This window comes from Ochotona princeps, chromosome 13 (genome assembly GCF_030435755.1).
Source record: "Ochotona princeps isolate mOchPri1 chromosome 13, mOchPri1.hap1, whole genome shotgun sequence".
Classification (NCBI taxonomy): domain Eukaryota; kingdom Metazoa; phylum Chordata; class Mammalia; order Lagomorpha; family Ochotonidae; genus Ochotona; species Ochotona princeps.
The window spans coordinates 8,681,096-8,708,292 of record NC_080844.1 but is presented as its reverse complement, the minus strand read 5'-3'; the positions used below and the strand labels follow the sequence as shown (position 1 = coordinate 8,708,292).

General features: G+C 41.3%; 1 protein-coding gene across 3 annotated transcripts in view; it reads right to left on the bottom strand.

The window, feature by feature from the left end:
- WAPL (WAPL cohesin release factor) overlaps positions 1–27,197 on the bottom strand; it is an 82,109-nt gene that overhangs the window by 21,395 nt on the left and 33,517 nt on the right. For all 3 annotated transcript variants that reach the window (XM_058671931.1, XM_058671932.1, XM_058671933.1), the window contains 7 exons: positions 9,422–9,517; positions 6,861–7,013; positions 6,466–6,602; positions 5,773–5,884; positions 3,577–3,804; positions 1,040–1,151; positions 619–716 (listed from right to left, as the gene is read on the bottom strand). In XM_058671931.1, the coding sequence (XP_058527914.1) occupies positions 619–716; positions 1,040–1,151; positions 3,577–3,804; positions 5,773–5,884; positions 6,466–6,602; positions 6,861–7,013; positions 9,422–9,517 (936 nt within the window). The remainder of the gene's footprint in view (positions 1–618; positions 717–1,039; positions 1,152–3,576; positions 3,805–5,772; positions 5,885–6,465; positions 6,603–6,860; positions 7,014–9,421; positions 9,518–27,197) is intronic.

Here is a 27,197-nt window from a genome sequence, read left to right as displayed (position 1 = left end):
GACCCTGGGGTGGTGTTGGGAGGTTGAGCGTAGCCTCTCCCCTCATTTCCCTCTTTCCCCCAGATACAGGAAGGAAAAAAGAGAATGTGGCAACAATGGTCTCACTCACTTTCCTCTAGCCCTCAACCATTCACATCCTAATCAACTATGTAAAAATCATCAAAAAATAAAATTTAAAAAACAAAAAAGTAGTTAGCCAAAGAACAAAATACACCTATTTCAAGTTCAACAACATCATTCTCCCAAATTCTATCAAAAGCTGCACCTAGAAATAATGACTCAGACACTCAAGAAAAATGCTCATTCATTGGAAATTAAAACAAGATTCTGACCACATTTAACTACTGTTTTCTGCAAAGAAGTTAATGTATTTAAGTAGAATTCCACATTAAGAGCAATAAAAGGTTGAATACATATACACACAACTGACATGAAAAGTTTGACATGCACCAAGAAGAAATTCCATGTAGAACTTGCTCATTTACAATCAGCTGCTCCAAGAATGCAAGAACAGTTTCAGTCTGGAAAGGAGGTGGTATATAAAACATCTGGCAGTCCTGACACACATGATCACAATTAAAATTAAATAATTTTCCTAAAACAGTTGTCCATACTTACACTTTCTAAAACTCGCAAACATCTCTCTGCTCCCCATAATGACGCTACCAGTTTCTCTTCATCCTCATCACTACTTAGATGATCCACACACTCTTTTACTAGATGCAGAAAAAAAAAAAAAGACATAGGTAGTGTTTCTTATTACTTCAATACTTACCCCCTTAGCTGACATTATTATTATTAAGCAAGTCTGTACACACACTACAAATACACTGGGATTGGTTTTTATTTATCATAGGTTTTATATTACAGGATTCTGTTACATGCAGCACCCTATAACTATCTCATTTCCATAATCCAAGTGTTAATGGGCACTTCTTGGAAAGAAATTTGCAGTATGCTTTCAAAGCACACGTTTTTCAAAGTGATATATTTTTAAAGTATATATGTACATGCAAAAAACACTGTATGTGCATCATACCTTTATCAACAATATGATCCAGACCACCTAAAAGCCGGAGTTCTTCTTTAAACCAGTCTCCTGCTCGTTTAGAAGTAAGGGACAGTAATGTCTCCATAGCTAAATGCCCAGTCTAAAAAATGAGAAGCACCACTAATGAATATTAGCAATTTCTCAGGCAAAAACTTACATTACTTTTCCTTACAACAATTACATGGGACCAGCACATAGCTTTTTAAAACCAGACAGTGAGGGAAAACAGCTAAATTTTATCAGAATAATCTATGTTCAAAGGATGCTTTTTAACCACAAGGCTGTTTTCAGAAAGAAAACTATGTAGTCCCCCCACCACACTTTTCACTGCAATGTATTTACCGATGCTGTTATTTTCATAGAATAAAAGCTCAAGCATGGGATTAAGTGAAAGCACACATGTATTTTAACTGCAAATCAATCTACTGTTTAATAAATCCACAAGGAGGAAGGAAGTACTATTCTTCAGAACAAAGTATAAGAGTACCAACTGCCTTGAATCAACAAAAGTACGTTACCATTTCATCTAACAGCAACTTATTGTTCTGGCATATACACACGTTTTTCTGACACAGTAAATTTCAGCATTCTTTCACTCCCCATATTGCTTCTACTAGGAGTCCCCTGTTCATTTTTGTATTTTCTTGCATGCTGCTTGTTTTTCTCTTGTTGCTCTATGCATTTTCACTATCTATTCTAATACAAATCTTTTGTTCATTTTAGTGTTACAGAATGAACAGTTTTAAAACTTTATGGCTGGCAACTTGGATACTCATTACTGAACACCATGACAAAATACTTCAGGACCACCAGTAGGGGGCACACAACAGAGTCATTACTTTGCTATGTCTTTGGTTGGCCTCAACTTTTCCTTTTGTAAAAAGCACAGAAGCCATAGCCCCTAAAAAGGGCAATCTGATTTCCTGCTGTCATAGTGATTTCAGCATAACAAAAGACACGCTTGAACTGGAAAAGAGTGAAAACACTGGGCTTTCTTCTGCCCTTCAAAAGATGCAAATTTACACTCTAGCCTATGTATGTTATATTTGGAACTAGATTATCAGATCATTTAGAAATTAGAAATTTAAATAAAATACATATTATCAAAAAAAAAACTCTTAGTACTACAGATCAGAAAAGCTCCAGGATATTTTTATGTCTTTAAAAAAAAAAGGTGTCTAAAGTGACAGAGCTAGAATTCAGTATTTCCTACAAAGCAAGAAATTGAATGGACTTGCTCCTCTCAGATCAGCAGTGAAACTGAGAATTTGTGAGGGGAACAGTAATTTGATATTTTAACAATAACAAAAGTTTTGTATGTTTTTATGTTTCTTCTACTGACATGAAAATGACTGATACTGTCTAAATATATTACAAGCCAGTAATTTAAAAATATATTACTCAAAATTTTACATAAAAACTGAAATAATCCTGAGTTTCAAAGTACAGTCAAGTCACTGCAATGGTCAGCTCTCAATTACTTGCATTTCATCTAAAAAAAGTATACTCTATTTTAAATTATCTCTCCATGGCATATCTGTAGCACTACCATAAGCCTTCAGCCCAAGCCAGAGTGCCTGGCTTTCTCCAAATCTCATTCAGTTTCTTGTGCAAAGGAGAAGCAGCCCTTGAGCATACCAATTGTTGGATCTTGCCACCAGTATCAGGAAACTTAAATGAGGCAAAATGCAATAGAAAATTTGTATCTCTTTAATAACTACCTCCTGCCACTGTGCAAAAACAAACAAACAAACAACAAACAAAAAGACTCCTAGAATACAGAGAAGCTCATGAAGCTGTTTCAGACAAGGATTAAAATCACGCTGAGGGGCCCGGCAGCGGCTAATGTCCTCGCCTTGAACACGCCAGGATCCCATATGGGCACCGGTTCTAATCCCAGCTGCTCCACTTCCCATCCAGCTCCCTACTTGTGGCCTGGGAAAGCAGGAGAGGACAGCCCAATGCTTTGGGACTCTGTACCAGCGTGGGAGACGCAGAAGGGGTTCCTGGTTCCTGGCTTTGAATCGGCACAGCACCGGCCGTTGCGCTTGCTTGGGGAGTGAATCATCGGATGGAAGATCTTCCTTCCTCTCTGTCTCTCCTCCTCCCTGTATATCTGACTTTGCAATAAAATAAATAAATCTTTAAAAAAAAATCACGCTGAGAGACACATTTTACAAGAATCTGCCAAGGGAGGCTCTATGGCATGACAGGTAAAGCTACCACCTGAGACCCCAGTATCCCATGTGGGCACCAGTTCAAGCCCTGTCTGCTGCAATGGTGGAGGATGGTCCAAGTGCCTAGGCTCCTACACCCACGTGGCCGACCTGAAGAAACTCTTGGCCCATCTCCAGACATTGTGGCCATTCGAGGAATGAAGCAGCACATGTTAAGAACTCTCTCCATCTTTCCTTTTCTCCCTACAATTCTGACTTCTTAAAATCAATAAATCTTAAAATTTGTCATACTGTAAGCCAAGGCTAAGAGGGGTTAGGGGTTCATATTTTATAATGGAAGTAACTCACCGTTATATTTTCTAGATCAAGATGCTTGTTGTGTACAGTTTCACAGAGTCTTCGAATTTTTTCTTTGATTTTGTTCATGTCTTTTTCATTCAATAACTTAGCTGACGAAGCATCTTGTTCCAGTTCCAGAAGTCGAATCATTAGGTCTAGGCTAGCTCTATCAAGATCCATGTTCAAACGATCCCTACTCAGTATGTACATGAGGGCAGCTGTACAGAGGGACAGATTCTTCAACAGACCCCACCCCCAAAAAAAGTTCCGGTAAGCAATTACTACAATTTCAGAAAATAAGGCCACTACTGACATTTGCTGACAAGTGAAAATGCCTAACACGCAGATTACTGATCATGTTTGAAAACTTATTTTTTATTCAGCAACCTCCTTAAAATATTTTAGAGAAAAATGTTTAGTAAATAAAGCACTGCTACTTAAAGTTTCCCTTTCTACAAATACGCCCTGTGAGGACCCTGAAACTTGAAGAACTAAGCTGAATTACACATTTCTTAGGCCATTCAGTACTAAATAATTATAAAACACTAGTTTTAAAAAGATACACTACACAATTCCTTACTCTTTATAACAAATACACTCCAATGTCAGTTTAAACTCAATAATGTGCTTTAAAATCTACATCAAGAACTTAACACTTTTTTCACTGCAAAATATACACAGCTGAATCTGCATCTCTCTATATATAGAACTGAAGATGCTGAAATACTCTGATTAATTTCTTTAAAATAAACCAATAATTTCACAAGTTTTTAAAAGACAAAAATATGCTCTCAAACCGCTAAGATAGGGTAATTATCACTTTAGAACAGGCACTACAAACTTAAGCCCAAACATGGCACATTTTAATATTTTAATATAATCAGTCCTCTGTATCCACACTTCCAGTTCAGCAGATTCAAGCAAACACGAATCAAAACATACTAGAGGAAAAAAGAAAATTCTGTACAGAACATGTATGTACAGACTTTGTTTTCCTTGTCCTTACTCCTTAAATAACACGGACTCACACAGCATTTATAATACAGTAGGCAGTGTAAGTAAGATGGTGATTACTTAAAATCTAAGGGAGTAGTACACAGGTTACATGCAAATACTGTGCCATTTTACAAAAGGGACAATTACATAACAGAAAGGTCTTATGTTCAGGATACTGGTCTGTAGTTCTACTGGTCTTCATGTACAGAACATACAGAAACACAAATAATTACATAGAGACTTAAACCTTACACCCGTCAAAGTAGAGAAACTTCAGAACAGGGTGAATGACTCAATGTTTATACAACAAATTGTTTTTCAAAAGCAATTTTAAAGGCCACAATGGGACTACTGCTTTCAAAAATCATAGTGGCATCTTAGTCCACTCTTAACTGCCCTACCAAACAACTTGTTTTAAGCTCTCATCTCTTTTCCTTCATGACGTATCTGATAAAACTTAGGGATGGAGTTACGCTCACTAAGGGCCAAATGTACGACTTCTGGTTTCAGAAGACTCATTAATTCTGTGTCACCTAGTCTGTATTTGGGACATCATTTCCTTGTGCAAAAATATAATAAGGCCATCTCAAAATACACTCTTGAAATGATTAGCAACGTAGACTACTTTCTTCTAACCTTGGAAGATGTTAAACCTTACTTTTATTATGAATATTTTATTAAGAGAAAACACCACAGCAAATGAGAAGGAATTTTTTCCTTAGAAGAGAGGTATCATGCTTTTTTTAGAGTTGTATCTAATAACTGCATGCAACCCAAAGCATTTGTGTTGATATCACACTAACATAAATATTGATTAAAAAAAAAACTAAAAACAATTTTAATTGAAGCAATATTTCAAAACTATTCTTTTTGCTATTGATATCAAATATTAAGTATTTTCTCAGTACTTTCTAATTCAAGGAAACCATGCTTATAAACGTCCAGGACAGTACATTACTTATGGTTACCTAAATAAAATTTTAAAGTATAAATGTACAAATTACAGGAAATGTTGTCATGAGAAAATAATCAAGCGATTTATTAAGCAGAAAATTATGGCATTAAGTGCCATATAGTCAGCAAATAAAATGAGCTTGATCTGAAATTAAGACAGAATTTCTTATGAATATTTGAGGAAATTATTTATTGACAGCCAAATAAACTAGAATTTTTCAGTAATGCTTTTTGATCCCGAGAACTTAAAAATACCTGATGGTGCTGAGAATCATCCAAGGTTTTAAAGACCATTGCTACCATTCCATGTGCTCGCAGGTGCATTCGAAAACTGGGCATGGCACATTTAGTAGCCAAGCTAATAACACTAGGAGAAAGATAGACACTGTTAGGGGAACTGAACTTAGCTAGTATACTAGATGGTAATTTGCAGAGTAACAAAACAAGCAAATGCAGGGAGTGCAGGGACCAAACAATTGCCCATATACATCATAATAAACCATGACAAACCAAATTATGAAAAATGTGCTAATATCAAGTATGATTGTGAATTTATCCAGATCAAAATATTTATTCTATTTCAGTATGCAAAAGATGACCCGAATCAGAACACGCTGAATTTATTCTAATTTATCCTTTGATGTCTGAAATTTTAAGAGGTATAAGAACTGAAACAATACTTTAGCACACTGATTCTTTCCAGCACCTGAACCCTGAAGCCTCAGTGCTGCTAAAAAACAAACAAAACCCAGGACCACACACAGCTTTCCCTTTGTCACATACAACCAAGAACTTCTGAAGAAGCTGACTGCTTTTTAACATCACTGGCTACACACTACATCCATGACAACAAAAATGTGTCCGTCTTCCTTTTCTTTTTTACCCAATATCCCACATATTTGGGACAACTCTGAGATAAAGCATCAGTATAATTATAAAACACCTTACCTAAGGCAACGTGTGTTTAGAGGCTGAGTGCTCTTTAAGCCACTTAACAAGTACTCAATGTCATCAGTGAACTCCTGATTTTCACCAAATTCCACCACATCATTGAAGTGCTTCACGTGCTGAACAACAGTATATAACTGCCAAGAAAAAAATAAGCCCAGCTCTTTTTAAACTACAAACTAGCATATATAAGTCCATGGTTCAATGTACTTTACAGAAAATACAAACCAGTTAGATGGAAGCAAAAATACATTCTTAAACACTGGTAGTGGTAGGACAAGGTAAAATTGTGGTTCAAACTGAATATCAATGCACTGATACTTAAGACATTTAAAGGCTAAATGTTAACATACAAAATTCTAGTCACGTGCATCAAAACTTATATGGCTGCTTACTTCTTTGTCTTCTTTTCTGCATTTCAGTGCAGTAACTATATCTTGGTAGGGCTGAGTAGGTATTGTCACAGTTTTTATCACTTTGAGTGGTGGTGCAGGAGCCTTAAAAACTCCATCATCTTTTTGATTTGGTTCCTTTGAAGACAGCCTCACCTATTAATAAAGGTATTCAATTAGTTGTTCTAGATAAATATAAGTAACATCTTGTCTATCTGGCAAATTTAGTTTTTTTTTTTAAGTAAATAGATTTTTAAAAGCGGGGGAGGGAGGCCCATACAAGATCATAAAAGATACTTCAAATTCCATGCACTAGTAGGTAAGACTTATATTTTACACACAAAAGAACCACTCAGGAATTCCTTCTGGTGTTTTAAACTTATATTTCACATAGTTTATTTGTCTCAAAGACCACTGAAGGAATGAAGAACCACAACTGCATGCATAAATAGCACTGACAGGCACTAGGGAGGGGACAGAAAAACTATTAATAGATGAACTAAAGGACTGTAAAAGCAAAGGAATCTGAGGTAGTTGAAGGGAAAAATACAAAACTCTGACAATAGTACACATGAACATGGCACTACTATGTATAATAATGATCTTACACTATAAAAAGGAATTAACAAAACTAACAAGAGAAAGGGAAACTGGTAAACTCTAGTTCAGATGTATCTCTAGACCTACTTTTTGCGATTATGAAGCCCTAATTCCTATGGCAGCTTCAGATGACAGCTTTACTGTTAAACCAAAAGTTTTTGTGTATGATATTAACAACTCCTTGTAAACAAATAACTTGAGAACAATCTCTTTATTAAGGCGTTTTAGCTTTTAAAGTACCATTTGAAGGGTGGGTATTCTGCACAGGGAGTAAATTGTGTGGAATGTCTGCCTGCTGTGTCAATACGCCTGGTCCCAGCTGCCCCACTCCCGACCTAGCTGCAACACACAATGGCACTTGGAAACCTGTAACCTTGTGGGAGACCATTCTGAGCTCAGCTCTCTCCCGAGGTCAGCCTGACCCACATCCAGCTGTTTAGGAAAACCAGGAAGTGACCTGGCAGATGAAGAGCTCTCTTGAAGCTGTCTCCTGACTTTCAAATAAACATGAAGGAAAAAAAGACTCAAGATCGTCTATTAGGGCCCAGCCCAATAACTCAAGTGGCTAATCCTTTCCTTTAAAGTGCCAGGATCCCATATGGGTTACAATTCGTGTCCAGGCAGCTCCACTTCCCACCCAGCTTCCTGCTTGTGATCTAGGAAAACATGGAGGATGGCCCAAGCCTTAGGACCTGGCACCCATGTGGGACACCAGAGAGGCTCCCGGCTCCCAGTTTCAGATCGGCTCAGCTCCTGCTGTTGCAGCCACCTGGGATGTGAAACAGCGGAGCGAAGATTTTTCAGTCATTGATTCTCTGCAAAAACATGCCTTTCCAATAAAAATAAATAAATCTTTTAAAAAGTTCAGTTTAAAAAAAATTATTTACAAAGTAGTAAAGGGGGCCCAACACGGCAGCCTTGTGGCTGGGGTCCTTGCCTTGCATACGCCAGGATACCATGTAGATGCCAGTTCATGCCTCATTTTCTTTTTTTTTAAAGATTTATTCATTTTATTACAGCCAGATATACAGAGAGGAGGAGAGACAGAGAGGAAGAGCTTCCGTCCGATGATTCACTCCCCAAGTGAGCCGCAACGGGCCGGTGCTGTGCCGATCTGAAGCTGGGAACCAGGAACCTCCTCCGGGTGTCCCAAGCGGGTGCAGGGTCCCAAAGCTTTGGGCTGTCCTCTCCTGCTTTCCCAGGCCACAAGCAGGGAGCTGGATGGGAACTGGAGCTGCCGGGATTAGAACCGGCACCCATATGGGATCCCGGGGCTTTCAAGGCAAGGACTTTAGCCGCTAGGCCACACCGCCAGGCCCTTGCCCCATTTTCTTTCCAGCTCTGTACTTGTGGCCTGGAAAAGCAGAAGATGGCCAAAAGCCTTGGGAACCTGCACCAGCGCAGGAGACGCCAAGGAGGCTCCTGGCATGAGGTCTGCTCAGCTCATGCTGTTGCAGCCACTTGGGGAGTAAACCAGCGGATGGAGGATCTTTCTGTCTCTCCTCCTCTCTGAAAATCTGATTTTCCAATAAAAATGAAATAGAAAAAACAAAACAAAAAGTACTACTGGGATGCAGGAAGAGGTTTGCATTAAACACTGAAACCTCTTTGAGATTTACGATATAACTTACAACACAGCATTTATTGGTTAATACAAACTTCAAATCAGGAATAACTTGGCTCTTAAACCCCAAACACTACAAATTCTTTGAAATGAGGTCCATGAGTAAAAAAAGAACCTTATTACTTGAGGCATTCATTTATAACTTAGCAGCACTACAATTTCTGCTCTACCATCCCTAATCCTCATTCTTCCAATAAATTAATCTAAACTCATTAAAATTCAATCAAGACCAAAATAAATTATTAAGTGAAAAACTAACAAACTATGAAACAAGATAGTAACTGCATAGCTAGCTCCCAACTTCCTGAAGGACACAAAATGCTGAGTGTAGTTCACTTACTGTGACACTCTGAGGCTTTACTACTGGTGGCCCAGTTAGTTCTTCTGAATCTGGATGGTTCCAATGTCTGGCATTATACACAGCTTTTGTAGGTGACTAGAGAAAAAAGAAAAGTATCAAATATTTGCATCTTTGCTATCTTCAACTAAAAACATACAGTAACTTGAAGCCATGAACATACAACCCAGTCAAAGGCAACAGCTAGCTCAATTGACTAATCTTCCCTTTGCAACAACCAGGATCCCATATGGGCATATTTGTGTTCTAGCTGCTTCGTTCCCCATCCAGCTTCCTGCTTGTGGCCTGGGAAAGCAGCAGAGACTGGCCCAAAGCCTTGGGACCTTGCACCCATGTAGGAGACCAGATGATGCTCCTTGCTCTGGGTTTTGGACCAGCTCAACTCCAGCCATTGTGGCCATGTGGGGAGTGAACCAGGGGACAAAACATCTTTCTGTCCCTATAAATTTTACGTATTTCAATCTTAGCAAAAAAAAAAAGTAAAGATAACCTCTAGCCAGAATTATACCATTCAATAACCACTATATTCAATTCAACAGGTCCTTTGGCAAAATTTTACTCTTCTACTACACTCTCAGCCCCAAAATCTTTCCACAGTAGGAAGCAGGCATAATCCATGATGCCTGTTCAAGTTCACTTAATGTGAAAGCTTTGAAGACAAAAATTTGCAGTTAATTTATAGATTTTATAAAGTAATAATGGCATACTTAGCAAATACTGCAACACACAGTGGATCCTAAAGGAATACCATGTAATAACACATGTAACAATACATATTTTAGAGTAAAACATGTAAATTTCCATAGTAGGATGCAAATGGCATGTTAGTACAAGTTGCCGTGCAACTTACATAACTCATGGCAAACACCTCTTAATTTTACCTTTAGAATTCAAAACAGTGACTGTGAACCTGTAGAAACCAGTCTAGAGACTGGCATTGTGGCACTAAAGGTTAAGTTGCTGCCTGCGCGTGCTAGCACTGGCAGACTGTATCAGTACAGCTGGAGACCTGGCCGCTGCACTCTCCATCTTTCTCTCTGCCAACACATGAGAAGACAGCAGAAGTTGATTCAAGTGCTTGGGCCCTGCCATCCTTGTCAAGACATAAAGATGGAATTCCTTGCTCCTGCCTTTGGCATGTTTCAAACCTATCTGCTGAGGCCACTTACCAGGGGGTTGGGGAACTGAGGTGTGAACCAGTGGACTGTAGATGCTTCTGCCACTTTGTTTTTTAAATAAAATCCAAAAAGAAAAACTGAGAGGTGAGATGGCTCAACAGGCTAATCTTCTGCCTTGCACCACTGGCACCCAACATGGGCACCAGTGTGTGTCCAGGCTACTCCGCTTTCCATTTAGCTCCCTGCCTGAATCCTAGGACCCTTGCATCCTTGTGGGAGACCTGGAAGAAGCTCTGAGCTCTTGGCTTAGGATCGGCTCAGCTTTAGTCACAGTGGCCATACGAGGAGTGAACCAGAAGATGGAAGATCTCCATCTCCTTTTCTATCTCTGTAAAAATCTGCCTTCTGAAAAATTTTTCTTTACAATCTGGTTCTCTAGTTTCTGTTTATATAGCTCATGCTAGAGGGGAACATAGAAAATAGAGAACCAGATTATCCTTTTTTAAAAAAAGATTTATTTTTATTGGAAAGGCAGATATACAGAGAGGAGGAGAGACAGGAACATCTTCCATCCGCTGATTCAATCCCAAAATGGCCGCAAGGGTCGGAGCTGAGCTAATCTGAAGCTGGGAGCAAGAAGCCTCTTCTGGGCCTCCCACATGGTTGCTGGGTCCCAAAGCTTGGGCTATCCTCCTCTGCTTTCTCAGGTTATGAGCAAGCAGGGAGCTGGATCAGAAGTGGAGCAGCCAGTACTGGAACCAGTGCTCCTACAGAATGCTGGCATACAGGTAACAGCTTAACCTGCTTTGCTACAGTGCCAGTACCAGCAATGACATTACATTGCTTAGATAATTTCAAAAATCTGGGCCTGGAGCAATGGTCCAATTGGCTCCCTCTTCACGAGCTGGGATCTCATAAGAGAATCCGATGCTGGCAGGTTCTTAAGCCACCGTGCAAGCCACAGATGATTCTGTTAACAAGATCAAATGTATTTATGGGTTAATCAGTTTGCTCTAGGGGCCAGTATTGTAGGTAGTCACTGCCTATGACACTGGCATTGCACATGGGTGCCAGGTTCATAGCTAGCTGTTCAGCTTCTGCTCCAGCTCTATGTTGTTGGCCTAGGAGAAGCAGTGGAAGATGGCTTAAGTGTTCCAGCCCTTGTCATCCACTTGGGAGACCTGGAAGAAGCTCCTGGCTCTTGGCTTTGAATTGTCCCAGCCCACTGCTACCGAACTGGGAGTAAACCAACATATGAAAGATTTCTTTCTGTGTAACTCATTCAAATAAAATTGAAAAATCTTAAAAATTTTAAGACTATGTTCTAAATATCAAAACTAGTAAGCTGATTAGAATTCATCCAGCCTTATTCATACACAAGGATATCATTAAAATACAACTGTATTCTCATCCCTATTTCAATTAGCATGCAATGCAAATAAAAGCAGTCTGAGAAAGTGCATAACCTATAATTGTGTGTCTGTGTATACTACTTTAGTGGCAATTCAGGGTGAAGGAGGGCAACAGAAAAAAAAAAAAAAAAGAAGCTTCATCCCAGGTTTAAGGACCAAAGTAAAACCAGAACAATGAATACCCATTGTGGCCCGGCAAGTTAAGCCATCTGGCTTGATTTGCTCACACCCTGTATCAGAGTGCCTGGGATCACGCCCCCCGCCCCCCACCCTGCCATCTAGCTTCCTGCTACTGCACCCCTGGGTAGCATGTTAATACTCAAGCTGTTGGGGTCTTATCCCCACACAAACCACCCAGGTATGTTCTGCTTCCTGGTCTTAGCCTGACACAAGCCCCAGATGTTGCAGATACTTGGGGAGTGAACCAGTGGTTAGAAGATCTCTTTCTCTCAATTGCTCTGGCTTTCAAACAAAAATAAACAAATATGTTTTTAAAAAGCTAAAGAATTTCTATAAAACATGAGTGGTAAAAGAAAAAAGTCACAAGGAAGAAAGATATATACAGATTAGGTTTTGGGCTTTTTTTTTGTTTTGTTTTGTTTTTTTGCTATTTAACTTTTTAATAGCCATATAAACCCAATGTACCTAAAACTACAGTGGGGGAAAAAAATCCCAAATGTTAAATGTTAAGAATATTAAACACTGAGGGAAAAGAGAAATCCCTAAACTAAAACCACCAGTGACTGAACTAATTAAGACACTGCAACAACATAGAAGACTGCAGAAAGTCAATCAATCCACAGCTAAACTGTACAATAAAGGGATCTCCGCCTGATTTAATTAATTTCTGCAAGGTGTGGTGCTGATGGTGGTCTTTTGTAGAAACCTGTACCTACAAAGAAAAGAAATATGAAGGAGCAAAACACTTAAAAAATAAGAATTAAGTATCTTTGATGAAAATATTGCAAGCTCCTGGAACACACACACACAGTTCTTTGTGACTAGTTCAAAGCACTTCTCTATTCTACATGAATTGCAAAGCTTGAGTGAACATGTTATTGTTGCTTATTGAGAACAAGTCACAAGGCAAGAAGCTTGTGGGTATGGGATGATATTGGAGATGGTGGTTTCAACATTATTTTCTAGAACAGATACATGCAGACACATGAGTCTACATGTGTCCGTGACTGAACACCTGGATGGATGGACGGATGGACGGACGGACGGACGGATGGATATACATATTCGTGCATGTTTCCTATCGATGTCTGCTGAGAGGGCCAAGAAGCAATGAGCATACCTATTACCCAGACCCTGGCTTCTAATATTAGTTCTTCCTTACAAGGACTGGGTGCTCCTCAGAGAATGGGCCTGATTCCGTGGCTCACCTGAGCAGGTACAAGGTGAACCTGGATTATCACGTTATATCAGAAAGTAAGGACGTGCAAACAGAGTGATAGGGGGTATGGCACGGGGACAAAATAACCAGCTGGGAGAGGCTCCATTAACCAATTTAGGACAAACTTAGCTGCAAAATAACTGAATGCCATAATGGATTATAAACTACTGCGAAACAATGATTTATTGAAGTCAAATACATAGCAATAGAGAGTAATGTGTCGGCTGGGGTTAGTGCTAGGCCACAACAAGTTGGGAAGCTGTTTGGAACACCTAGATCTCATTCTGGACTTCTGGTTCTGGTACTGGCTAATCCCACATTTCCAGTAAAAATTCCCAACAATGGAACAACGGGAGTACCTGGGTTCCTGCCACCCACATGGGAGCAGAGGAAGCTCTTAGAGCCTGGCTTTATTCAGCATGGCCCAGCCTTAGCTGTTGTGGGCATTTGGGAAGTGGACGGAAGATCTTTCTCACTCAGCTGCCTATATATATTCATATAAGGGAGGGAGGAGCAAGGAGCAGGATTTGGGTCAGACAGATACACTCAGTGGTGACTAGGTTCTGGAAATCTAACTTATAGAATAGCAGTTACAATTCATTATATCCTACATATTTAAAAAAGCTTTTAAAAAGTAGATTGTACGTACCCTGATTACACATATACACAAAAAATGTAGATAGCTCAATCAACTTAACAGTGGTGATCATTTCACCATGTACATACATCATCAAAATATATTAACTGCCTAAAATGTATACTACTTTTATCTGTATGCCTCAACATGCCGGAGTTGAGGAGCGGAATAGATTCCACATCACTAAAAGAAAAATAAATAAATGAAAAGAAGATCAAGATCAGGTTAATAGTTAAATGTTAAGGGAATGTGGAGGAAGTAAAAAGGCTGAAAATCATCATTTCAGAGGTAGTTTCTCAGTGTAGTAATTAGGTCACCACTTGGGATGCCTGTATTACCCTGGTTTAAGCCCAACTTCAGCGAAGGCACAAACCAAAAGGCAGCAGTCAATGGGTCAAATACTTGGATCCCTGCTACCCACACATGCAAGACCTAGATGGGTTCTAGGTGCCCTGGTTTTGTCCTGATTTTGTCCTGGTTCAGCCCTGCCCATTGTGGGCTTGTGAGGTGGGATAGAAAAATCTCTTTAAAAGAAAATGTGAATATATTACTAAAAAAATTTAAAATAGGGGCCGCCATTGTGACATATAAGGTAGGTGCCACCACTTGAGACGCCAGCAACCCACATGTGCACCATTTCAAGTCCTAATGTCTCCAGTCCCTAATAATGTGCCTGGGAAAGCAGTGAAGGAAGGCCCAAAGAATTGGGACCCTGCACGGGGGGGCGGCGTCATGGGGCATGAAAAATCCTGGCTTCTAACTGGTCCAGCTCCTGTCGTTGCAGCCATTTGGGGAGTGAACCAGTGGATGGAAAACCTAATTGTGCCTTTTAAATAAATAAATAAATCTCTTCAAAAAACTTAAACTAGTATTTTTAAAAAATACTTGATAAGCAAAGTTATAAAAACTGAATCAGGAAATTGCCAACATAGACACATAATAAACTAAAATGCATATTCTAATGAAGATCAGAACATAATAGTCTTCTTCTCTTCCAAAAAACAACTATATACTGAGAACAGTCTAGACATCGTTCTATACATGATACTCTGAATTATAACCTATGCAATCAATTAAAATCTGTGCAATACTGCAGTCCAGAATATATACTCTGCATCCAATCACAAGGAAACATCAGACTAAAGCAAGGGATTGTTAATGTTATAAAAGACAAAGGCTGGGGCCCGGCGGTAGCCTAGTGACTAAAGTCTTTATCTTGCATGCCCCGGGATCCCATATGCGCTTCAGTTCTAACCCCAGGAGACCCACTTCCCATCCAGCTCCCTGCTTGTGGCCTGGAAAAGAGTCAAGGACGACGCTCCTGGCTCCGTTTCGGCCGTTGTGGCTGCTTAGGGAGTAAATCAGTGGATGGAAGACCTTCCTCTCTGTCTCTCCTCCTCTGTGTATCTGGCTTCCCAATAAAAATAAAAAATAAGTATTAAAAAAAAAAAGACAAAGGCTGTGAAAACTGCTCCAGATTACAGAGGACTAACACAGCTGTAACAGCTATTATCAGCCTAATCAGGAGAGGAAAAAATCCTAGAACAAAGGAAATTATTGTGTCAACTGACAAAATTGGAACAAAACAGTAGATTAGGTAAAAATACATTGAAAGTGTTACATTCACTGAAGTAGATAAGATGAATATTAAGTGATTAGGATATATATTTGTATTCAGAGATAAGGGGCAATAATAGGTAAAGTTAACCTTGAATATTCAGAAGATGGATACATGTTTATTAAGCAATCTCTCCCAAGCACCCTCAGAACATACAAAAAGTTAATGTTAATGCATGTCAGGAAAAAAGTGTCTATTCTTTACATCCTATATTGGTGTGCATCCCTTTCAACTATGCAAACAACACTACAAAGAAAATTAAAATTACATAATTGATAGAATAAAAATGAGAAAATTCAGAGTAATAAGATAAATATAACCTTGATATAGATAATTCCAAACAAAATGGGAATAAAGGTATTCAGAAATTAAATACTGTTATTTAGTCCACAGCAGCAAATTTAAATTTAATGGTAATATTTCCTTGGCTGAAATACCACAAGGGATGACAACAGAACCAATACTTAACCTAAGTTCATATCAGTTTTCTATATTTAATGGCCCTGCTGAAAAAGCCAAGGAGTCACAACTTTCTCTATTCCAGCTGCTGAGAAGCACAAAGATTTACTTGGGAACCATAACAAGACAAAAAGGCTTGAATTTCAGCTTCATCTCATTGTATCCCTTAATTTTGAGATACACAGTACAATTTGTTTACTTAACTGGGATCTAAGTCATTTCTGTATAGCTTCTTAAATACTTTACATCAAGCAGCATATAAAACACCAATAAATGTAACTATTCAAATGAATACAAACTGCAAATTAAGTCAAAAGGCTAAATGCTTAAAAGAAGTTGACTTCCTCAATTATATAGATATCACCATACATGTACATTATTTATTGCAGTACATATTATTTCTTTTAGTACAGGAAATACAGTACTATGTAGTATAGGAAATAATACATTTATTACAACATTGTATAACACCACATTTGGCTCTAAGCCCTTTAAAAGCCAAGGTAAAGCAACAAGAATCAAATTCACCTTTCTAAACAAAGCTAACAAACTGCACAAATTCCATAGAATGAATGTCAGACAGAAGGCAGTACAAGACCATGTGAGAACACCCATCAACCAAGGTAAGCCCTACCCTTAGCAAAGTTTCCAGGTAATGCCATATGGAAAGAAAATTCTGATCCTAGCTGAGATGGAGCGGGAGTTCAGGGAGACAAAAGTGACCAGGATTGTAGTACAGCATGTTAAGTCATGACTTGGGACAGGGGCATCTCAAACAGGAGCACTGTTTGACACACCTAGACAGAACATGGTTCAAGTATTTTGGCTCCTGTTACTCAAGTGGAAGACAAGGATGGAGTTCCAGGCTCCTGGCTTCCACTTGGCATACCCTAACTGTGGAGGCCATCCTCACCTCCCGTCCTCCTTCCCTCCTCTCTCTTCTCTGTTGTCTTGCCCCATGTTTCTTCTGCTATGCAATACCTTTTTGCATTTTCAGTGAAAAAACTCCTTAGATTTACATTTTACCTGTAAATTTTGGCATGAATTTAGGATGGCTTTATTTTATTTTGCTTTATATTCATGATTTATTTATTTTATTATTCGAAAGGCAGATGTACAGAGAGGAGGAGAGAGAGGAAGATCTTCTGTCTGATGATTCACTCGCCAGGTGACTGCAACGGTTGATGCCGGGCCAATCCGAAGCCAGGGGGCCAGGAGCCTCTTCCAGGTATCCCATGCGGGTGCAGGGTCCCAAGACTTTGGGCCGTCCTTGACTGCCTTCCCAGGCCACAAGCAGGAAGCTGGATGGGAAGTGGAGCTGCCAGGATTAGAACTGGCGCCCATATGGGATCCTGGCGTGTTCAAGGCGAGGACCTTAACCATTAGGCCATCGCACTGGGCCCAGGATGGTTTTATTTTTTTAAAGATACATTTGTTTACTTTTTGTTATTTTTTTTAAAAGATTTGTTTTTATTGGAAAGGGAGATATACAGAGAGAAGTACCGACAGAGAATACGATCTTCTACCCGATGGTTCACTCCACAAGCGGCCGAAACATCTGGAGCTGAGCCAGTCTGAAGCCAGGAGCTTCTTATGGGTCTCCTATGCAAGTGCAGGGTCCCAAAGTTTTGGACCGTCCTCAACTGCTTTCTCAGGCCACAGGCAGGAGCTGGATAGGAAGCGGGGCTGCCAGGATTAGAACCAGCACCCATATGGGATCCCAGAGTGCAAGGTGAGGACTTTAACTGCTACACTATTGTGCTGGGCCCAGGATGGTTTTATTTATTTTTTTTTGTCAGACAGATTTTATTAGCAGAATGAATGATAGGAATCTAGATTACATTCAGGTTTTTCATTTGCAAGCTCAATTACCAGGATGGTTTCAGAATGTTGTAATTGCTAAGAATTGTAACTAGAATCTCCAAACAGGAGAGGCAGAAAAACTACTTAAGAAATACTGTCCTTGAGCCAACACTACTCAGTTCACCTCCTGTCCTAACAGGAACAGTGGCTTTTCCTGGCTGGCTTTCACCCCATTCTGGTTCTTGTTGTTGGATGTTTCAGCCCAGCCATGGCTCGTCCATACCCACATACAGCTCACACATGGCTCAGTAGGGGGTTGAGACCCAACCTAGTCAGTCCCACATCTACCCTGGTTCTCCATGACACCAGATGGTGTTGGGGTCTGAACTGGCCTGGTGCATCCAATCCCTGCCCACATTAGTGCCTCGGGTAACTGCAACTGTTTCCTAGATAGAACGCAGCCCCCATTCCAGCACTCGCGCCCCTTGGTGGGAACCTCAACCCTGTTAGGGTGTCCAACTAGGGGAACTTGTATTTCCACAGGGTTGGGTCCACACAACCCCATAGAGTCTATCCCCAGACCAAGTTCTCTCGCGTGCTGGACACAGTCTTGACCCTGCCAAATGTGACCACTCTACCACTCCACCAAACAGTTGGGTAATGGTACCCATCACTGCCAAAGAGACCCCCATCCATAGTATTGGTGTGGGCTGGTGTGTGACGATCAGTGATGTTCGAGGCAAACAGGCCATTTCTGTATTCCGAATTGGGTTGGTGTATCTGACTAACCGTAATTGTCTCCTGGGTACTTCCCTCCAAACCACCAGGTCTCAGTCCTCACGCATGCCTAAAACTTCCATGACCCTGTCACTGGGAATCACCCAAGATTCACTACTCACCTACGCTAAAATTGGACTTAGTCATGGGTGTCCGTCCCCAGGCAGCAAACATATCTTAAAAAACCCCAGAGCAGGCCGCCGGGCGGCCAGCAGGCAAAGCCTGGCACCACATAGTGCACTGGCCGCCCTGGGTGAGGCCAAGGACTCGTTCACTACCTTGCGGTAGTGTCTCTGGCGTGAGCCCCCAGCATTGGGTCCGACCCGGCAGGGGCACCCCCCACAGCTGCCACACTGTGAGGAGCGGCACTTGCCCCCAAACCCAAGGCCCGAACCCCCATTGGTTGATGTAAGGGACGAGTATGTGCTGGGCAGAACCAGACTGGACTACGACACCCATTGGTTCCAGTGCAACTCGGGACCGAAAACAGAACCAACACAGCAATTGCAACCACCAGCTGATTGGGGTGATGGACTCTGCCGGGCCCTGTGCTTGCTAGAACATACAAGAATCTGGTCTGGGAATACCTCAAGGTTTCTTTGGAGATCTCCCCAATCGAACTGCTAGACTCAGAACTCTAACCAGGAAAGGACAGAAGACAGAACAGGTCAATCATTCATCTCAGCTATATGCTGGCAGCGAAATATGGGGCAAACAGAGACTTTATGATGGACCATATCAATCAGTGGACGACCTCATCGAGCGAAACTGGCAGCGATTCGTAACTGGAGAACTATTAAAACCACTTGAACAAATATCTCAGAGCATGCTCCACATCCGGGACTTGGGGTGGGCGGGAAATCGGGTGGGGCTTCTCCCTCAATATCCCCCTTTACCTCAGATACATGATGGAAACAATATGGACATAATAGCCTTACCCACTTCCCTATACCCCTGAACCTTTTTTTTTTAACCGCAATTAACTATGTAAAGATTGTCAACAACAATACAATAAAATAAAATAAAAATAAAAATAAAGTAAAAAAATTTACCAGTTTAAAAAAAAAAAAAATACTGTCTGGGGGCCCGGTGGCATGGCCTAGCGGCTTAAGTACTCACCTTGAAAGCCCCGGGATCCCATATGGGCGCCGGTTCTAATCCCGGCAGCTCCACTTCCCATCCAGCTCCCTGCTTGTGGCCTGGGAAAGCAGGAGAGGACGGCCCAATGCAGTGGGACACTGCACCCGCGTGGGACACCCGGAGGAGGTTCCTGGTTCCCAGCTTCAGATCGGCGCATCACCGGCCCGTTGTGGCTCACCTGGGGAGTGAATCATCAGACGGAAGATCTTCCTCTCTGTCTCTCCTCCTCTCTGTATATCTGACTTTGTAATAAAATAAATAAATCTTTAAAAAAAAATATGGTCAAAAAAATATGGTCATCATCCTCAAAAAGTTCCCAGCACTCTAAATATAAATATTATTATTAATTGTCATGTAAGAATATTCCCTATGTAAAATCTTTGGGATCAGAATGTCTCAGACTTCAGATAACTTAGTATTTAATATTAATGTAATAGGGACTAGCATCTGGTGTCAGATAAAGCTGCCGCCTGCCAATGTCAGCATAAGGCACAACCATCTGCTTGCCTGTTAAGGGACTTTGTATTCAGCTATCTGGGGCCGGAATTGTTCTAGGTATCTGAATCCTAGATGGTCTCTAAATATGTTACAAAATGGAAAAGCAATGAAACTCCAAACTCTGTAAACAATCTGCCTCTCCGCTCCCCACCCTCCAGCTACCTTTAAAGGCATGCCATTTAACAGAAAGGCATTGATTAATCTGAGGTGACATTTTTTTACTTCATTTTCTGATAAGTAAGTTACTATGAAATAGTTTAAACTGGGCCCGGCAGCGTGGCCTAGAGGCTAAAGTCCTCGCTTTGAACACACCAGGATCCCATATGGGTGCTGGTTCTAATTCCGGCAGCTCCATTTCCCATCCAGCTCCCTGCTTGTGGCCTGGGAAAGCACTGGAGGACGACCCAGGCTTTGGGACCCTGCACCCGCGTGGGAGACCAGAAGGGGTTCCTGGTTCCCAGCTTCGGATCAGTGCAGCACCGGCCATTGCAGCTACTTGGGGAGTGAATCATCGGACGGAAGATCTTCCTCTCTCTCTCGCTCTCTCCTCTGTGTATATCTGACTTTGTAATAAAAACTAATAAATCTTGAAAAAAATAGTTTAAACTTTCAAACTTAAAGAAATTAAAACCATTCACAAACTTTTAACTCTTACTAAATAACCCTTCCACAACATTTAAAAACACAGATACTACATGGGAAAAAAAACATTTTTCCTGTCTTTTTGACCTACTATTTATACAGATTATTTGACTTTTAAATTAAATACCCGGGCCCGGCAGCGTGGCCTAGCGGCTTAAGTCCTCGCCTTGAAAGCCCCGGGATCCCATATGGGCGCCGGTTCTAATCCCGGCAGCTCCACTTCCCATCCAGCTCCCTGCTTGTGGCCTGGGAAAGCAGTCGAGGACGGCCCAAAGCTTTGGGACACTGCACCCGCGTGGGAGACCCGGAAGAGGTTCCAGGTTCCTGGCATCGGATCGGCAAGCACCGGCCATTGCGCTCACTTGGGGAGTGAATCATCGGACGGAAGATCTTCCTCTCTGTCTCTCCTCCTCTCTGTATATCTGACTTTGTAATAAAGTGAATAAACCTTTAAAAAAAAAATAAACTAAATACCCTCTATACAACAGGAACAACAATTTAGAGAAAACTTAAATACTAAGACTATTCAAAATTCCAATGAAGGAATACAGTCTTCCTAAGATACCCTTCTAATACAGCAGCTAGCAGAGTCATGCACTATTTACTAAATAAAAACAATTATGAAGAAAGTCAACTGACAGTCTTCGGCACCCAGGCTCGGCCAGAATCTGCTTAGCTTCAGCAGATTTGAATCCCCAAGCTGGGAGCAGTGAATGAACAGCAGTGGCTTTTCATCCCTTCACTGCAGTCGCTCACCATCACCACCACACCTACGGCTCAGCCTTCACTAACATCCTGAGTTTTGGGTCTCTGGAAACAGTGTATCTCATAATACCATCTTGATGACTGGATCCCAACGGTCAGTGGATCTCCATACACAAAACAAAAGCATCCCTGAGTAAAACCATCTGACAGGAAAATAAGCTGCAGCATGAGAGCAGGCTGTAGTTGCTAATAGAAGACACTGTGTGGAAGGAACATTTGTTCTTGGGTGAGTGTGGGAGTACTTGCCCTTTAAAGATTCCAACTGAAAGATGTGCTTGCGCTTATTTTGTACATGAACTCATTCTATAAAACAAAAATGAGCTTATAAATAAAGCTACATTCAACCTTAAAACTGCAGCTTTATGCAATTACAATATTCTAATAATCTGCATATGTAGCTTCGACTTACACTGATTAAAACAAAAATTAAGTCCAGGATGTTCCTGTGGAAATTAGACAAAAGAGTGCCAGACAGGCTTAGCAGTAAATCACAAGCAAGTAAGAAAAGCAAAAGATATCAATATCTGAGAACTGCAACTGAACTGATGTTAGTTTCATCAACGACCTAGTAGCTATCTTAGCAGCAAACCAAGACCAAGACAGCCAGTACTACAGGTAAAACGCAAGACTGCTCACTTATGACAGGCTGAAGCGAAAAGCAGAAATCAAACTGTGAGCAGGACACACAGCAGAAATCATCTTAAGTATCTCAGTACATGACCAACAGGTGAAAGTAACAGGACACACACAAACTGCAACATATGTAAATGTTCATAAACCCTTTGCCTGTGTGAAAGGGCCGTGGACACGCAGGTGTGCACAAACACAATATGGAATTCTCAATCATTTTGTGTATTTCAAAGTCCACAATGGCAATTCCAAATGTGCTCCAACCACATTTCTGTAGCCAGAAGTTGTAAATAAAATGCCATTTCATTAACATTAGCAAATGATCAATAAGATCTTACACAGAAGGAAAAAAATGTACTTAAACCAAGTAACTTTCTGCCTAACCCCTTAAAATTTTAGCTTATCTTCCCACAAGTGACAGTCCTGAGTCATTACTCTAGCAAACTCCAGTTTGCTTCACCTTTTTCATTTTTCTGCTGCACATGTTCTCCAAGGAAGGTCCTCAATCCTGATGAAAACAACCTTTTTCTAGACTGGTAAGGAACAAGAGGAATTCTCACAGACAAAAAACCCCAGTTAGTGCTTTCTAGCATGAGGCAGTGACCACATCAGTGAGACTAAGGTGACAGGATGACCCACAAGAGCAAGATGTAGGTTACAAGCAAATAAACATGCTGGGGGTAGTGAAAACCAGATTTCTCTCTGTTGGCAAAGAGAAGTAAAACATGGAAACTTAGAGGGCTAGAACAAGGTATGAGCCACAACTGTAATCGTCGGTGCAAACTCCGGTTTTTAAGCATAGAGAAGCGTAGCGGAGAAAGGTATTCTCTGTGAGAAAGGGGAGGAGAATGTCTGAGAATATGTCATATTATAACGTGTTTCCTAGCTCTTTGAATTCAAAGAGGGCCTTGAAGAGCTCAGAAGAATTACATTTAGTGACCAATCTTTACTTTTAAATAGCTTCACAAAACATAAACAGGAATCCTAAATAGCTGATTGTCAGAATAGAAAAGCATAGGACGAACATGGAACATCTTAGGAATATTTAGCAAGTAAAGAATTCCAAAACAATGTGAAAAAACCCATTCTGAATAAACCCAATCATATGTAAGAAAATCTGAGTATCAAAATAATGATAGAGGGCTCGGCAGCATGGCCTAGCGGCTAAATTCCTTGCCTTGAACGCCCCGGGATCCCATATGGGCGCCGGTTCTAATCCCGGCGGCCCCACTTCCCATCCAGCTCCCTGCTTGTGGCCTGGGAAAGCAGGAAAAGACGGCCCAATGCTTTGGGACCCTGCACACGTGTGGGAGACCCGGAAGAAGTGCCAGGTTCCTGGCTTCAGATCGGCACAGCACCGGCCGTTGCGGCTCACTTGGGGAGTGAATCATCAGACGAAAGATCTTCCTCTCTGTCTCTCCTCCTCCCTGTATATCTGACTTTGTAATAAAATAAATAAATCTTAAAAAAAATAATAATAATGATAGAACTATCACCTAAGTATGTAACAAGAAACCAACATTGTGGTATGGCATATTAAGCCAACACTTTCCAGTCCTAAGTACCTTGCTTCCAACCCAGCTCACTGCTAACATACATGGGAAAGCAGCAGAACATGGCCCAAGTGATGGGTCCCTGCCAGCAGGGGATGGAGTGCCTGGAGCCTGCCTCAGTTTCAGCTGAGCAAAGCTAGGACTAAAGCTATGGATGGATGTTCTCTACCTTCCACATAACTGTTTATATACATGGAAATGCTGCACCTTATAATACAAGACCAACTACTCCATAGTAACAGAAGGAGTGATGTACTGGGAAGCCACATCTGGTCATTAAAACAGTAACAAATCAACTCAGGCACAAGCTACTATTAACATGAGTTCAGCCCTGCTGAGGAGCCCAAGAGGAGCCATCTTAACCAAGTGATCATTTCATCTGACACTGAGTACCACCTAAGAGGATGAAGAGAGAACACCTCAGTTCCTCTCTGTTATTCTCCACCAGAAATAAGTGATGAGTATGATCATAAGCAATTCCACAAAAAACTTGAGGGAGATGCTAACTAATTAACCCTTCAAATGTCAAAATCGGGCCCAGGGCAATAGCCTGATGACTCACCTAGCATGCGCCGAGATCCCATATGGGCATGAGTTTTAATCCTGGCAGCCCCACTTTCCATTAAGCTCCCTGCTTGTAGCCTGAGAAAACATTCGAGGACAGCCCAAAGCCTTGGAATCCTACACCCACGTGGGAGACATGGAAGAGGCTCCAGGCTCCTGGTTTCAGACTGGCTCGGCTCTAGCTGTTGCAGCCGCTTAGGGAGTGAATCATCAGACCCAAGATCTTCCTCTGTATCTCCTCCTTCCTGTGTATCTGACCATCCAATAAAAAAATAAACTTTGGGGCCCGGCGGCATGGCCTAGTGGCTGAAGTCCTTGCCTTGCATGCACCGGAATCCCATATGGGCACCAGTTCTAATCCAGACAGACCCGCTTCCCATCCAGCTCCCTGGTTGTGGTCTGGGAAAGCCATTGAGGGCGGCCCCAAAGCTATGGGACGCTGCACCCTTGTGGGAGACACAGATGAGCTTCTGGCTCCCAGCTTTGGATCGGCGCAGCTCCAGATTTTGCGGTCACCTGGGGAGTGAATCCATCAGACAGAAGATCTTCTTCTCTGTCTCCCCTCCTCTCTGTATATCTGATTTTGTAAGAAAAATAAATCTTTTTTAAAAATTTAAAATTTTTTTTAAAAAAGATCAAAATCTTCAGAAGATCAGGAAATAAACATTGCTACAGATGGAAAAGTGGTGCATACTCATGACAATTAGACACACAGTTCAAAGTTGGGACCACTGACTCTTCAAAAGATGTGCTTTATTTGTTTGGTTTTATTATAAAAGATACCACTGGGGCAATTTGGGAAATCAGATGGGGATATCTGGATTAGACTGCATTAATACACTGCTGCTACGTTCCTGGTTTTGACAGGCATTCTCAGGCTATCCAGGAGGCAAACTGGGGTTTGAAGAGTAGGAACTTGCCCTCTGAATCTACTTCCTAGTCACCTATTTGACTCTCAGAGACATGGCCATGTCTGGGAGTGTGACTGGCATTACGGCATTCCAGGATGAATGCCTAGAAGGCTCTATCACAACCTCCAATGGTAAGGACCATCCCATATTGGTAACTGCTCAGTCCAACATGCCAAGAGTGCTCAGACTGAGAAATGGCGAAGGATGAAAACTCTTGCCACTGACTACAAACCATGAACTGCCTCTTCACCTCCTAGACATGGGTCACTGTGCCTTTATATCTACAAAGATCAGAAAAATCATTGGAGAAAATGCAGACAGTCTTAGTGGCTTATTAGCCACTTGAGGGTGCTGCTATTTGGAAAGACTGGAACAACTGCTGAGGATTCCTCCTACATATAGCTGTCCTGTTTTATTCTCCCTGAATAGACAGGGATAACCTATGTAAAAATCCCTTGGAGGGGCCAGCGCTGCGGAGATTCAACATGTTACTGCAGCACGGCATCCTACATGGCACCAGCTCATGTCCTGATCTTACCAATTTCTGCCTCCCACTTGAGAGGTATGAAAGCAGCTCCTGGCTCCCAGCTTTGGCCAGACCTGGTACAGCCACTGTGGCCATCTGGGGAGTAAGCCAGGGGATGGAATATCTCACTCTCTCCCACTCTGAACTAGTATCTCAAGTACCTAAATCTTAAGAGGGGGGAAAAAAAAGGAAGAAAGAAAAAGCCCTAGAAAACTGAGCTTTCCACAAATCCCAATTTTTCATTTACTTAAAGCAAACCACTTCAGGCAATACAATGCTAGGACTATTATGTTAAGACAAGGCTTTATACTTTACATACATTACATCTTTAAAATGAGGTCAGTTCCATAACCTTTTAGTTTTATAAACTGGCAATAATTTTCTTCTGATACTACCAGATTGTATCCACCAACAAGAAATAGGTCGGCTGCCGACTGAGTTTCTGTGACCTGGTTTGCTACAGGACAGATAAATTCTTCAAAATCAGGTCGAGCACAGCTACACTACCACTGCCTTCCTAAACTACATTAGCAGCAACAAAATGACAATAACATGGAGTTTAAAACAAAATCTAAAACTTTAACACAAACAGATACAAATGAACCCAACTAAATTTTGAACACAGGTGGGCCTGGTGTGATGGCTCAATGACTAAATCCTTACCACGCACCCGCTGAGATGCTTGTATGGGCACTGGTTCGTATCCCAGCCGCTCTACTTCCCGTCGAGCTGCCTGCTTATGGGCAGGAGAGGATAGCCCAAAACCTCGGGACGCTACACCCATACGGGAGACCTGGGAGAAGCTCCAGGCCCCTGGCTTCAGATTGCCCTGAGGCAGCCATTTGGGGAATAAACCAGCAGTCAGAAGATATCTTTCTTTCCGTCTCTTTCCTTTAGTTACTGTGCCTTTCCAATAAAAATAAATAAATCTTTTTTAAAATTCCCCTAAAAACTCCTGCTAGTTGATAAATTATTTTTGCTTATTAAATGTATTACAACAGATTTTTACTTTCAAAATACTGAAACTGTTTTTTGTTTGGCCAGCAAGAAGACTATAAACCTATGTCTTGTACCTTTTAATGTAACCCCTATCGTCGTTCAGTATTTCTCATGTTTTCTGAACAATTAAAATGACCTACACTCATCTTGCACCCCACAGATGGAGACAGAGAAAAGCAAGTGGTTCCATCTCCCATTCACTTCTTAATTACCCACAATATCCAAGACTAGACAGACTGAGGCCGGAACCTCAATTTAGGTCTCTCATGTGGGTGACAGGGACCCAGAAGCCATCATCTATGGCTCC